The 14,433-nt window shown below is 35.6% G+C and overlaps 3 protein-coding genes across 6 annotated transcripts; 1 reads left to right on the top strand and 2 right to left on the bottom strand.

Moving 5' to 3' along the window:
• Positions 1-416: 416 nt before the first annotated feature.
• LOC7488035 (probable protein kinase At2g41970) lies at positions 417-3,356 on the top strand. The gene is made up of 8 exons (XM_024587166.2): positions 417-580; positions 905-1,037; positions 1,285-1,541; positions 1,630-1,756; positions 1,835-2,108; positions 2,431-2,563; positions 2,645-2,731; positions 2,953-3,356. Exons 2-8 carry the CDS (start codon positions 941-943, stop codon positions 3,076-3,078), a joined length of 1,101 nt encoding a protein of 366 aa, XP_024442934.2. The 5' UTR covers positions 417-580; positions 905-940; the 3' UTR covers positions 3,079-3,356.
• Positions 3,130-5,633, bottom strand: LOC7488034 (thioredoxin-like 3-1, chloroplastic). 4 transcript variants are annotated; one of them, XR_008057597.1, is made up of 6 exons: positions 5,084-5,633; positions 4,898-4,972; positions 4,116-4,182; positions 4,008-4,025; positions 3,650-3,878; positions 3,130-3,458 (listed from the first exon to the last, which is right to left on the bottom strand). XR_008057597.1 is itself a non-coding variant. In XM_002322696.4 (5 exons), the coding sequence occupies exons 1-5, from the start codon at positions 5,407-5,409 to the stop codon at positions 3,780-3,782; spliced, it is 585 nt and encodes a 194-aa protein (XP_002322732.4). In that variant the 5' UTR covers positions 5,410-5,633; the 3' UTR covers positions 3,631-3,779. The 4 variants fall into 4 exon arrangements, 3 of the variants coding, with proteins under 3 accessions (XP_002322732.4, XP_052303882.1, XP_052303881.1); XM_002322696.4 differs by lacking the exon at positions 3,130-3,458 and having other exon boundaries at positions 3,631-3,878; XM_052447922.1 differs by lacking the exons at positions 3,130-3,458; positions 4,008-4,025 and having other exon boundaries at positions 3,631-3,934.
• Positions 5,479-8,683, bottom strand: LOC7484027 (uncharacterized). The gene is made up of 4 exons (XM_024587167.2): positions 7,766-8,683; positions 7,573-7,643; positions 7,179-7,279; positions 5,479-7,023 (listed from the first exon to the last, which is right to left on the bottom strand). Exons 1-4 carry the CDS (start codon positions 8,093-8,095, stop codon positions 6,602-6,604), a joined length of 924 nt encoding a protein of 307 aa, XP_024442935.2. The 5' UTR covers positions 8,096-8,683; the 3' UTR covers positions 5,479-6,601.
• Positions 8,684-14,433: the final 5,750 nt, after the last annotated feature.

Genomic DNA, 14,433 nt, shown 5'->3' with positions numbered 1-14,433 from the left:
TTATTAATAAATTATAGTATGTTTTACCAACAAAATATTCTCCAGTTATATTCATGTATGAATCTAAGAATTCAGAAAGTGAATAGGCTAAATCCCAGGTCAGATTTGACAATTATGCAACGAAGTCTACATATGTATGGACCATGACCCGTTGATGTGAGGTCTCCCAAGAAGAAGATGATTGATGATCATCATTTGTTATGAAGAACAAAAGAATCATGATGAGTTGAAGATGGACCGTATGAGTAAGCATTAAATTAAAAATTAAGAAAGAAAGAGTGCATGGGAAGGGACGTGCAGATGTATGCAAAACGTGAAGGCACGTCTGTACGTAGAAGTAGGTTAGTTCTAGCGGATGAACAATTTCCTAAACCGAATTTCCCGCGACGCCAAAAGGGAACCTTGTGCCTCTCAGTCCCAAAAACAGAACAACATCAACAACAATTAATCTCTTTTTGTCTCTTTTGTTTCCACATTTTTCTTCATCTTTAGATCTCTTTCCCTCTGTCTCTCTGTCTGTCAATTTCTACTTCTTTTCTTGACAGCCTCTATCGAGTCATCTTTGATCTCCGCCTTGTAGGTATGTGTGTTTCAATGATGACCATTCAACCATTTCCTGTTGATTTTAACGTTGAGAAACATGTAGATTAACAATTCAAACACGTATTAAATTCTGACAACATCATTAGTGTAGCCCACTGTGCAGAAATTGATATAATGTTATGGAGTTGGCATTGTTTTCGATGAAATATTTCAATAGGGATGATCAAAATAGGTGTAATTTATTCTAAAAGATAGTTCTTAATTATGGGTTTTGATTCGCTAATAAGGACCTTTGATTGTTTGTTTTTGTTGTGTTCATGATAACATGTTTTTATACGGTTTGGTTTTTCTGGGATTGCAGGATATTGTTTTTTATTAGATTAATCCAATAGTTGATATGTTCTGTTGCGGTGGTAATGAGGAGGAACCACATGGCCCGCCGGCTAATCAATACACAGCCCCACCTAAAGGAGCGAATATATATGGCGGCGGCGGTAGTAGTTCATTCTATTCTTTGTTTCCAATTTTGGTTTTAAATTTTCTTGAATTCTTGGCCTCGATTATTGAGATATATATAATAGCATGCCAGATTTGTGGCAATTCCTTCTCTGAAGAATGAGTATAGTTAATGCCAAATAGAATAGCAGCCAAGCAGAACAAGCCGTCAGTGTTTTCTCGAGAATTACCTGGGTTTCTTCTTTCTTGACTTTCTGACGCAATAATTCTTACTGTATATTGTAGGCAGCGCGAGAGGAGAGCCAAGAGGTGCCAATCAGGCCAGAAGTGGAGCTCCACAGAAGGTCTTACCCATTGAAATCCCATCAATACCATTGGATGAGTTAAATAGGATGACAGGAAACTTTGGTACCAAGGCTTTGATTGGAGAAGGTTCTTACGGGCGAGTTTTTTATGCCAAGTTAAAAGATGGCATGCCTGCTGCAATTAAGAAGCTAGACACCAGCAGTTCACAAGAACCAGATTCTGATTTTGAAGCACAGGTTAGATATCGGGAAAGTTTCTTTCTAGTAAAATACAATGTGCTGGTCACAAAATCTTGATTCAGTGTTTGCATCTGGGGTCATGCAGTTGTCTGTCGTTTCAAGACTTAAACATGAGCACTTTGTGGAGTTGACGGGGTATTGTTTGGAGGCAAACAACCGAATCTTGGTTTATCAGTTTGCAGTGATGGGTTCTTTACATGATGTATTACATGGTAATTCCAGTTATGATGTTTCTTAATTTCATTTTCTTCTTGCAATTTGACTCATATTTAGTTAATTTTATGGTGCAGGGAGGAAGGGCGTAGAAGGGGCTGAACCAGGTCCAGTTCTGAATTGGAACCAGAGAGTTAAAATTGCTTATGGTGCTGCAAAAGGCCTCGAGTATCTGCACGAAAAGGTTCAGCCTTCTATAGTTCATCGCGATGTTAGATCAAGCAATGTCCTACTCTTCGGTGATTTCTTGTCCAAAATTGCCGATTTCAACCTGTCCAATGCCAATTCTGACACTGCTGCTCGACTGCATTCGACTAGGGTCTTGGGAACATTTGGCTACCATGCTCCAGAGTAAGCCTCATAACTTCTCTAATCCTAGCCTGTTGTCTGAAATTGCAGTCTTGGCTTACTAATCATCAACATACACCCTCTCATCTATTAACAAAGCAATGACTGTCTAAATGTAGAGAAGTGTCCTAAACCAAAATGGGCATCGTTTCTGCTATCTATTGCTTTCAAGATGCTAAGAGCTTGCTTAAACTTCTTTAGGTTGCCTAGTAGGTAGTAGTAACTCTTAATTCTGCCATAATATTTTTACTATCTTCCTTGATGCTTGCATTGCAATATCTAAGATTTTTTGCACCCTCATTTCTAATCCATGGTTTGTTTTCAGGTATGCCATGACCGGGCAGATAACTCAGAAAAGTGATGTTTACAGTTTCGGAGTTGTTCTTCTAGAATTGCTGACAGGAAGAAAGCCAGTAGACCATACAATGCCGAAAGGGCAGCAGAGTCTTGTTACCTGGGTATGTTTCAGTTTATAAGCACGCCTCCTTTCCCTTTGCTTTCATTTGTGCCTATACCTAGCAGAAATGTAATTGCTGCAGGCAACGCCAAGACTGAGTGAGGATAAAGTGAAGCAATGCGTGGATCCCAAGCTAAACAATGATTACCCTCCAAAGGCAGTTGCCAAGGTTCTTAATATTGCCCCTGGTTGCTTTTCCTCAATAGTTTATTTTTATCAAGCATGCAGTCCAGATTTGTAGCTAGGCTCTAGTTGCGATTGTGATGGGAAAAAGAATAGGTTAAAGTGAACGTTGGGAATAGGCAACTGCAATTGATCCTCTTCTCTTCTTCTATTTTTTCCCTCGTATTTTGTGCTCATTTATGTGTGTTTTTTTAATCGGTATATCAGTTAGCAGCAGTTGCAGCACTTTGTGTTCAGTATGAAGCGGACTTCAGGCCAAACATGACAATTGTTGTCAAGGCTCTTCAGCCACTTCTCAACTCAAAACCAGCAGGGCCAGAGTCTCAGGCATAAGTCACAGATTACTCCAGGACCAGGCTTCCGTGATATGTAAACCTCTTCTCAGTCCTTCCAAAATGGCTTTGATATTGACGTTGTCAAGTTGAAATAATGTTTAGTTTTACTTGGACAAAGAAGGAAGATTTCCATCATGTATCAGTAGTGTTCGACTATTTTTTGCTGTGGAATTTCACGGGAAGAACTTCTTTTGATTTTGGAAGGATCTAAAATTGTAATAGAAACTCTGAATAGATGGCTCGGTGTCGAGGCTGGCTGCTGCCCTCCATCAATTATTACTACTCTCATTTGAACTTGGACTGCTGCCATTTATCAAAACTCTGCCTTTTCGTTTCCTTTCTTTGTCGCGTACTTGCATCATATCAAGTCCCAGAAAGCTAAAATGGCAACATAGGGTTAAAAAAAACGAAGACATCAACGTCGCCTGAGAGACTCGAACTCTCGCCGGGAAACCCCCTTGACCACTCGGCCAAAGCGACGAGAATCGAGGGTGGTTTGGCGCTTTACTACATGGGAAACAAATAATAGTAATAATAAAAATAATAGCAATTTACTACCAAAGCTTTACCTCTTTATTTGCCAGGTTCTTTTTAGAGAGTAAATGGAGTCCATAGAGGAGCGACTCAAGAGTTCCACTGTACATATTTCTGAATATGGGAATTGAAGACAAGAACAGAACGTTATGCACAGTACAGATATCATACGAATTTCTGGATCATTTCTCTCACTTCTTCCATCACAAGCCAAGCCTTGTGCCCTCCGATCACCTCTGCTTTCATCTCTCCCTCTTTCCATAACTGCAATACAATGACGATCCAATGGTGCTGTCATTATATATCCATCGATATTTTACCTATTTATAACAACAACCCTTTTTTGTGAATTATAGAATAGATAACAAAAATAATTAAAAGAGTGAATCTAACCTGAATGGTAGGCATTTTCTGGCAAGAAGGACCCCAAAAAATAAAAATAAAATTAAACAATGGTTAAGCCAAGAAACTAACTGAGACAAGAGTATAAATTAAACATACAGATATATTTCCACGCTTCACTAAAGCCTGAGGCACCTTGTTGACATCCACGCAATAAAATTTGATTCTATTTTCGAACCAATAAAAAACAAAAAATCAATCAACTAAAATGGCAACATTTTATCAATAACCTGTGAATTGGAGAGGGGCAACAAGAGAATTTTTTTTATTTCCTAATTAGCAAATTAACACAAAATTGGATAGTAAGTAAAAACATGTGATACGATGGAAATTAGAATTTTAATGGAATATTTTTGTAAATTGAGTGTGGGTCCTGTAATGGACTTTGACTATATTTTGAAATTAGAGTTCAGCAGTGTTTTTAATTTTATTTATTTATTTAGCTTTATTTATTTTAATTTTAAATTAATTCATTATAATTTTTTCTTAATTATTTTGATGTGTTGGTATTAAAATTAAAAATTTATTACTTTGATATATTTTAAAAAAAAAATTTGAAAAGCAACATCTAATATGTAGTAATTTAAAAATATATCAAAATAATTTTTTTATTTTTTTAAATTTATTTTTAATCTCTACCCATCAAAACAATTAAAAACCACTAAAAACAAATAATTTAAAACTAATTTTCTTCAAAATAAATAAATTAATTAAAACACGGTTGAACCGGCCGCTATATGCCGTGAAATATGTGGTGTCATAAAAGTGGCTGCCTAGGATATTTCGGAATAGTCAGAGATATTTATGAATTGAAATCATGCTGAACCAAAGCTGGAATTAAAAATAAAAAATTTCACAGGAGATGGAGGAAGAGAGGGTACTTGGTATCATATTCCGCAGCCAATTTCTCCAACTTTGGCTTCAAATAAATGCATTTCCGGCACCAAGAAGCCATCCTAACCAAAATAATTTTCTTAAAAAAAATCCTTTACTGGGACATAAAAGGAGATGTATAGTATTCAGTGTAAGCAACGGTGTTTTTGCAAAATATGAAAGAGTGATGATACCAGTCAATGATAATGGGCTGGGAAAGCTCGTGAGCCTGAAGAAGAATCTTATCAAGATGGTGAGAATCATCGATGGGTTCCATCTCTACGGAGGTTGGCCTAGTCATACCTGGCCAAGACGCTGCTACTTTAAGATCTCTCTTTGAATTCTTTTTACACAAGTCTTTGTTTCTGCCATCAAACCAAGAACACCCAAAAGAAGTTCTTTGCGATAACAATAAACTGCTACCAACACCACCACCACTCCATAACTGTTGCTGTTGGTCTTTATTGTGGTACTGCACTTCTCTGTATAAAACGTGAGGATTCGCTGCTAAAACTGACATTCTTTTCTCTCCCTCTCCCTCTCCCTCTCTCTCTATATATATAGCGCTCTCTTTTTTTCAAGAAAGAAATTCAAGGAAGAAAATGGGATATTTTAAAATGCTGGGTGGGGAGAATTACTGAAGAAAATCATGTTTTTTAAGGTGTGGTGTTTTCTTGAGGTTTTGAGATAGAATGGATTTTCCTTTTTTTAAGTGTTTCTGGTTTTTCGAAAATGGAGGAAAAAAAATGGTTGCAACTTGTAAAGAAGCTTATCTTCTTGAAGGTGAGCTGGGGATGGGAAGGAAGCTAAGGATGTGGGGGCCACAGATGGGGAGCCATCGTTGAATGTTGATGCAATTTGGATTGGATTTAGGCCCTTTTTTATTGTATAAACCCCAAATCTATTCTTATTTTTGGTCTCAAAATTAAGCATTTTCTTAATTAGATTTTTAATATGCTATTTCTGAAATCCTTAGTGGGGTTCCTTCATCTATATTCACAAAATGTTTTCTGTCTAGAATAATTATTTAATGAAAATGAAGAGCTACCGTCTCGAAGAGAAGGCAGGTAAATATCCATTTATTTTGGTCTGACCCAGATAATGGTTCACTGGATCTTGAGGGCCTAAGGCCTTCTATTTTCCTTTTCCTTTCTCTAGTACATGCATGGAGAGCCCACCTGTCTTAGAAAAAGGTTGATGCAGAAGTGCGCTTCCTCCATGAACTAACATTTCTGGCTTCGAATTATCAAATAAGATTCATTTCTCCTTTGATCACTAAAGCACAAACTATCCCGGTTTATTACTAGGCCAACTTCCGTAGAGATGGAACCCATGAATGATCGATCCGTCAACAAAATTGTGGTCCTTACGAGAACAAAATTGATCGAGGCAAATAACACCTCGTACGCCTTGTCTGGGCAGGCAACAGAAAATCTTGGTCTGATTTGGATCCAGGGAAATGCCAACTTGTAAAGAGAAACATGGATGGTACAGGGGAAAATAAGCAAATTACTTCTGTATTTCTTTTCCACTTGTGACACCGAAACATGATCATATGTCTGAGACAAAAAGACATCTACATCAAGACATTCTATGATTACTTGTCTATCACCAGAACTAATTTTCTTGTTCACTTGTTTATGACACCCTACTTCAACTACTATATACAGTGTCATGATCAATGAGTAAGAACCTGATTAGTAATAAGTTTTTCATGTATCAAGCAAAGGCATTGTCCGGTCAAGGATACTGCTTATCATTACCTTCTTCCTCTTCTTACTGCCACCAAATCTTGGACGACGGCTGTTGTACATCCTTTGCATGTTGAAGTGGTGCTTACATAAAGAATACCCTTCAAACCTCCGTTTGCTGCATCTCCATCCTGCCCCATTCACCTTAGTGCACCTCGTCATCAAATTCTCCTCTATTGCTTGATCACTGTTGATCTCAACCTCATTGTAGTCTCTCTCTTCTCCATAGATAGCCTCAGTTCCTGAGCTAGCCCACATTTTGGCAATCTTCCTGTTTCGCTTCTGTTTGTCCACTTTTCTAGATTCTTGGGTGCTTATGAATCTTTCCAAGCTAATCCTTCTTTTCTTTAAGGGGAACACTTTCTCTTCCTCACACCAGCTTCCTGTAATACATGACCAAATAACCAAATCAATGTTATAATAACAGCTATATGCACATAGTTTTATCACCAATGTCACATAAGTATGTCTATAGTAAAATATTAATTATGGTAGAGTTGGGGTATGATATCATGTAGTTATGGACAGTTATGCATACCATAACTAGGTAAGGACGAGGAAACTGAAGTTGCAGCTGATATGTCTGCGCTGCTGCTGCTGCTGCTGCTGCTGTGCCTTTTGTTATCCATTGTAGTAGTACTGGGTACAGAAAAAAAAACACAGCTGTTACAGCTGATAATTAATTAACAAAATGCATATAATTTATAATGTTTCTTGAAAATCTTCACATTTTAATTATTACCAGATAAATAAGATGAAGAAAGCTAATAAATAAAAAAGCAGTCTTTACTTCCAACGAATATTACACGTTATGGGATTAAAAATTTAAGCAAGAAAAAAATCATGGGGTTTAATTAAACTGCTTGGTGATTAATTAGATACAAGAAAGAATGATATTTTCTTTGGTGTTGTTTTGAGGATAGTAAACAAACCTCTGATGGGTATTTGCAGCAACGAGCCTCTTCTCTTCACTGGTTCTTTCTTCCGCTAAGATTTCTGGGTTCTGCAAAAGCATCCAGCTAAAGACATCAGACAAGCGAAGGTATGTCCAAGCTTATACAACATAAGTTTTCGAGCTTCAAGAATCAAAAGAAAAGGAATGAAAAGTATTTGCAGATGATGAACCTGGTTAGAGCAAATGGAGGCGTTGATTGTGCTCCTCATCACAGGTGGTGGGTCAAAAGACCGTTGATTTTTGGGTAGATAGAGCTGTGCATTATGAGAAACACAAGAATGGGGACTCAACTTATTGGTATCATCGACAAATGGTGGGCTGATACGGTAGCGGTCATGTGGTTCTTGTGAATTTATAAAAGATGCTCTTCTGATAATACCATTCAAAAGAGGATCATCAGTTGGCGCTTGGTCTACTGTTGATGAGACACGATCTGGTGGTGGTGGTGGAGGTGGTGTAGAATAATGAGGGTCATCCCTCCATTGTTTCTTGATCCTCATTTCATTTACTCGTGTAATCGCTTGATTTTTGCAGGTTGGGATTTCTTGGAAAAGAACAAAAACCCTACCTGATCACCCACGCATCTCCTTAGAAATAACCTCTGTGTTTTCTGTGCTTCGTTATTGTACAAGGCTTTTTAATGCTTGGGTGCATAATCGCACAGGCAGAGAGCCACACCTAGCACGCGGTTCCTTGGGTACGGTTGATTTTGTGGAAAAAGAAACGAGCCACGCTGTTGCCTGGTGCGTGCTCATGACTGTCCAATTATTGGGGAGTTTGATGATGTACGGATGCAAGTGTGTGCGTGGGTGAATGGAACACGGAGAGGCACTGAAGCCAAAGCAGTCTAGTAGCTACATGGTGGCTATAAGAGCAGCAGCCTAGGGTGTTATGGAGCGTGGACCAAATGCCAAATTTTGGGCGTAAAAGTTTAATGTCCAATCATGACTCGAGCCGCTCCATAACGGAAACCTCTCAAGGCAACCGATTTTGTTTGCAAATAAACTTCGGATTTGGGAGCCCCTATCGGTGAACTGCACCACCGCTCAGGCTCAAGGGTTCGTTCAGTGATGGGTGGTCTGCTTGCGCAGCATACAGTCTAAGATCATTCAAGCCAGGTTCATAACATTTTGTAGAATCAGTATATATCTAAAATTATTACTTTAGATGTAATGCATGTGCTGCCGAGTTTCTTTTGATGTGTGTGGTTATGGAAGATGTAATATTCTTTATCAAAAGTTTGACAGAGCATAATTTATCCCTTATTTTAATGAACAGCAAAATAAAATTAAAAAATTGAAGCATCAATGCCCCTGAAGCAATTTAGGGAAATCGGATTAATTTTCAAGCTTCGTAAGGAATATATAATTATAAGAAGTAGATTTGATAATTAAAAAAAAGTTTGTTCTCTGCTTTTTATTTTATGTGCTCTAAACTTTGAATATTGGGTTAAAATATAGTGAAATATATTCTCCAGGACGTACCAAACCTATAATGAGACTGTATTATTAAGATCCCTTAAAGGAAAAATTCCATTCCGATTGACATGCAAAATGATACAATAACCTCTATTATTGAACTAAAAAAAAGTAGTAAAATGGGATTGGAATCAAATAGTAATTATTCAATACCCAATAGTTACTAATGTATTTTCTCAAAGGGAAAAAAAAAAAGATCAAGGTGAAGGCAAAATTTGATGCATATGTTTAGTAAAATAGATTGAGAATTCTATGCGCTTATAAATATTTAAAAGAATTTTAACACTAACTAAATAATAAATCGTGAAGATGAGAAACAAATATAGATTAAAATATCCAATCAAAAGTTAAATTCTAATGAAATAAAGTCGATGCAAGCCATGCTAATGTTACAATGAGTTTCAATTAAAACTAAAGATTTGTTGGGTTTGGTCCCATGTTTGGTTGGAGTTTGAAACCAATTAGATTGAAGTTAACTTTATATGACCTGATTGACTAAGTGAGTTAAAACACGACATAATCGACCCAGTAAAAACCTGATTTAACTTGAAAAGATTCAAGATAACAACATCACAACATTGTTTTTTTAAATATGAAGACAATGACATTTTAGATTAACTTGAATTAACTGGCCAAACACATGACATGGTTAGGTCTAACAAATTTATTTTGTTAAAAAATATTTTTTATTTAATTATATGATAATAAAATTGACATACATAGAAAAGTAATCAAATATTTTTTTAAAAAAAAAAACATGCAGGGTTATACAAAAAACCATCAATTAATGTAATAAAAAAGGCTATGACCGTAGTTAAAAAAAACACAAACTATTAGATGGCATTCAAAGAAAAAATTTCAAATAAAATTTTAATTAATATACTAAATTAAAATAAAAAACTAAGTAAAGGGCAAAATAGGCTAGGTGTGAGGGCCCACGTGTGCAAGCACCCCTAGACTATAAATAAGGAGGTAAGGCCTATGCGTTTGGCCGGCCTTCCTTTTTATTTATTTTTTGAAAAAAAAAAGAGAGAAGAGTGTTTTTTTTTATGAAATATAAATATTCATCAAGAATTTATAAATTTATAATATTTGCAATGTTTCAAGAAAAAATTATAAATATATCAAATCCATCAAAGAGGAGAAATGTAATCTTTAATTATAAAATAAAAAAAGAATAAGTATCGATTGATACACGATGTAATATAAAAAAATTGAAAAAGTTTGAGTTTAAAATAGAAAATTGAAAAGGTTTTAATGTGGGGGAGATTCTTTGGCGCAAAAAAGAAGAAGAAGAAGAGTAGGTGAATGTGTACTGGTATCAAGAATTATATAGTTCAAGCCCACGACCATACAGTCAAGAGCTTTGCACTCTACCAACTGAGCTAGGCGAGTTTCTTGTTGTTGATATGAAGGATTAAATTAACTAAATATTATCAATGAAAGTTTTTTAAATAGATAACACGTTGTCTCTAGTTCAATTCCAGTCACTTGAAAGTTAGGCTTCCGACTGCAACTGACTAAAAAACCCATTTTAAACCCATTTTCACTTGAGATAACTTAAAAAGCAACATATAAGCCTTATCAAACTTGTTTATATATGGCCTTAAAATAGCATTTAATTAATAAAAAAAACCAACATGAATTCAAATAACTTCACGGGCACAAATCTACCATCTTAGAAAAGTTGAATGCTAAAGAACACCTTAGTAGAACTTTTCTTATTGAGTGAAACTCATTGACACCATAATTGACCTTTTTAGTGATCGAAATCAGTGTCAATCGATGTGTTTCACTCTCTTCCATTTCAATCTAGTGATTCTTTCTTTTCTCTTTTAAACTCAAGGATTAACAAACGAGATATACAAAAGTTATATACCAAAAGTAAATTTTAGAAAACTAAAGGGATTGGAAATGTATTAATTAGAAAGTAGAAGGACCAAAGTTATCTTTTCATGCCAATTTGAAATTGCCACTATGTTTTTCACTTTGATCCTATCTCTTTGAATATTGTTCTTCCTTAATAAATTAGGATCAATTGGTCACCAACTTGACCACAAAAGGATCAACTCAAATAGGAAAAAAAATAATGACAAAAAAAAAAAAAAAAGTGGCATTGCTCTGATCCAGAGTGAGACGTGAGAGGCTATACAATAAACTTGTATATAATAAAAATACCATACCTCTTAGTTTTTTTGTTCTTTTGTTAATTTTAAATAATCATATGTTGTCTCCTTGTTTTCAAAGCTGCTATCCATAAATTAGGTTGTTAGATCACGTTGAAAGATACTCATTGATGAACTGGAGATTTATACTCCTAGATACAACCATGCTTGCTTGCTCGCAATTAGGCCCAGGTAGATTTGGATCCAAAGTCACGATGGACCCCAAAACTCACTCGAATACCTATAACCTAGACCAGGATTGTGCTATCATAAGTTTGAAACCATTATCATATATACTATCACGATGGACCCCAAAACTCACTCGAATACCACCTTCGAATTGGACCTGGGGATGTTTTTAGGGTCTAATATATTAACATTTCTGGGTGAGTACACCTGAACGCACTAACTCCTCAAAATTAATCTATTTGCCACCAACTAAGAAGAAAAATATAAAGCATTGATGTGAACATGTTTCTCATACACATATTACTCTAGAGATTGGTCCAATAATAATCATCATCAATAGTACATAATCTATAAACCAATAATGGATCATATAGCTTTTACATTAAGCCTTTATAATTTCTAATCTCTTATCCTCAAAAAGTTCAGAACCATAAATAGCAAGTACATAACCACTTTTGCCTTTGGTAGGACACATCAAGGTCATGTAAACAACCTTGAACCATGAAGGCAAGGATCTTCTTTCTTTCATTTTCAATCCCAAATGTTGTCATATAACCTATTTATACTCATATACGCATACAATCTCCTAAAGCTTTTCTCTTCTATAAAAACCAACTTAAACCATTTCGTCAGTCCTAATATATTATGCTGATGTCTTCTTGCACTAATTAAGAAATCAGGATGAAACGAAATTCAGCTTCCTAGTTCCAAGAGGCAACGTTAAGAAAGAAAAAACAAAAGTTTCCAAGTGGCTAAGGTAAGTTTTATTTTGTTTGATCGAGTAATTCTCTGACAGGTGACTTTAATAAGGTCAAAATGGTATCTATTGTTAGCTTCGCACCAGGAAACATGTTCCGATCACTTTAATAAATTGGTCGTGTGACTAACTTGCTTAGGTTACTACTTAATGTTTTCTTAATAAGAAAGAAGAAGTTATTTTTGCTTTGTATTCTTTCGAGTTGATATCACATGGGGATGGAGTGGAGAACAGCATTAAGAAACTACCACTGGGCCCGAAAATGCTTCATGGACTCTCTACTAGCTGGCCTCTCGACTCCTTCATGAACAGCATTAGGAGGGGAAAAAGTCGCATTAACAAGTCGAGATCAAGAATGTGATTAGCTTAAGATTGAGAGAGGGATCGAGGATATGATTTATTGAAGTACTGCGAGCCCCAGCATGCGATAAAACTCAGTTCAGTACGATAATGATCCCAAATTCATGCTTGTAACTCACTCCTGGCTGTATTACCTTCACATCATGGCATCTCTGTCAACACTCATGCACGCGCAACGCAAAAGAATAATAACTCTCGAGGAAACAACGTTTTCTACCATCGATCTTGAAACCGTCTGTGGAGCCATATCCATATCTACAAACAAGACAACAAGCAATTTCCTTTAACATTCCTTTAACTGTTTGATTTTGATGCTCTTGAGGCACACTTTTTGTTTGGGTCTATCCCTTCATCAGATGGCCAAAAAGAAGAAGAAGATCCCTATGTGGGATCCATTCACGTGGACTCGTGGAGAGACTAGCTGAAGAAGCAGAGAGGTGACAAGGAATTTATCTTCATATATAGAATTGCCACAGTCAGCTCAACATTCCATGTGCAATATCTGTCTAGAACTGTAAGTGAGAGAAACTTGGTCTCTTGCATCACAAATCGATCCATCTAGAAAAACAATTTGTTATGCGTACGTGTTATAGACATATATAATTGTAACTGTTTCATCCGATGTCTTTATAATATATAATGCCGAGATATATAACATTACAAATTTAATAAAGCAAAAATTGTGCCAATCATACTCTCAATATATGTCATAAAGATTTTCGATTTCAAGACCGTTTAAACACATGAAAAGATTAGATCGAGCTGCAATTAGCTTTGTGCTGATCTATCCCTCTCCCAAGTATTTTCTTAGTACATAGATGCATTCAAAAGTTATCATTCGAAAACTCGGTTTGATATTACGGTAACGATTATTTTTAACATCAATACTTTAAAACAATTTAAAAACACTAAAAAAAAAAATCAAACTTTTATAAAAATATTTTTCAACTTCCAAAACAAAGACTATAATCCAAAAAATTGTACCATGATCTAAAGCATGAGATGTTAGGAAAGAATAATGCACAATTTATAAAAGAGTAATTAAAATTTATTAATTGTTTTGTCTTCTCATTCCGACTTGTAATCATCTCTTTATATCTTCATCTTAAGTAAATTCAGAATATGATGAAGGGTAAAAAAACAAAATAGAGTATTTATTATATTTTGACTTTTGAATGAACATTTAATTTACGGCTGCTAAAAAGGACTTATTTAGGGGGTGGGAGGATAGTAAAGTTTATTGTTTAGTACGAGGCATGCATACGATTGCCTTAAATTTGGCAAAACCTGAGGCACAATACTCCATGAGTCGGATCACATCGGCCTCCTTACCTTTTTTTCTTACTAATTAATTAAAGAGCATGTATTATACTAAACATATCCTATGTGAAATCTTTATTTGGTTTCATAATTAACAGCTAAACATATTTTAATTCTTGGATTTGGCGTTAAACAGGTTCTTAATTATAATCAGATCTTGTACGAACAGCTTTGCTTAGCCAACAAGATTTCCAAGAGACACATGTGAACAGCAAAGGGCATCATGTTATGATCTTTGTATCTTGTCGTCCATAGCCAACTATTATTCTTGAAGAAAAGTCCCATTATCGAGAGAACCCATGGAGATTGTAGGTGCAGTTTGTCTTCTTCCATGGCCAAAAGGTTCATGGTGATTGGTTCTTAAGGTGCGAAAATAGTCGGTGGACAAAAATGGTTGGATGATATTTTAAATGAGATGACTTAGCCCCCTACCTCGTGTATTGTCACTTTGTGTTTAGTTTCCTCTTGTTTCGAGATGGTGGGTTAATATCATAATTCCACCTAACAATCATTGAAGTTTCTGAAAATATTAATTTTATGTTTTTATATAGGTTTTCATATATTTTTAA

The sequence above is a fragment of the Populus trichocarpa genome, chromosome 16 (assembly GCF_000002775.5).
Source record: "Populus trichocarpa isolate Nisqually-1 chromosome 16, P.trichocarpa_v4.1, whole genome shotgun sequence".
NCBI lineage: Eukaryota > Viridiplantae > Streptophyta > Magnoliopsida > Malpighiales > Salicaceae > Populus > Populus trichocarpa.
Note: the sequence above shows the minus strand (reverse complement) of the source record. Positions and strands in the feature narration are given on the sequence as shown.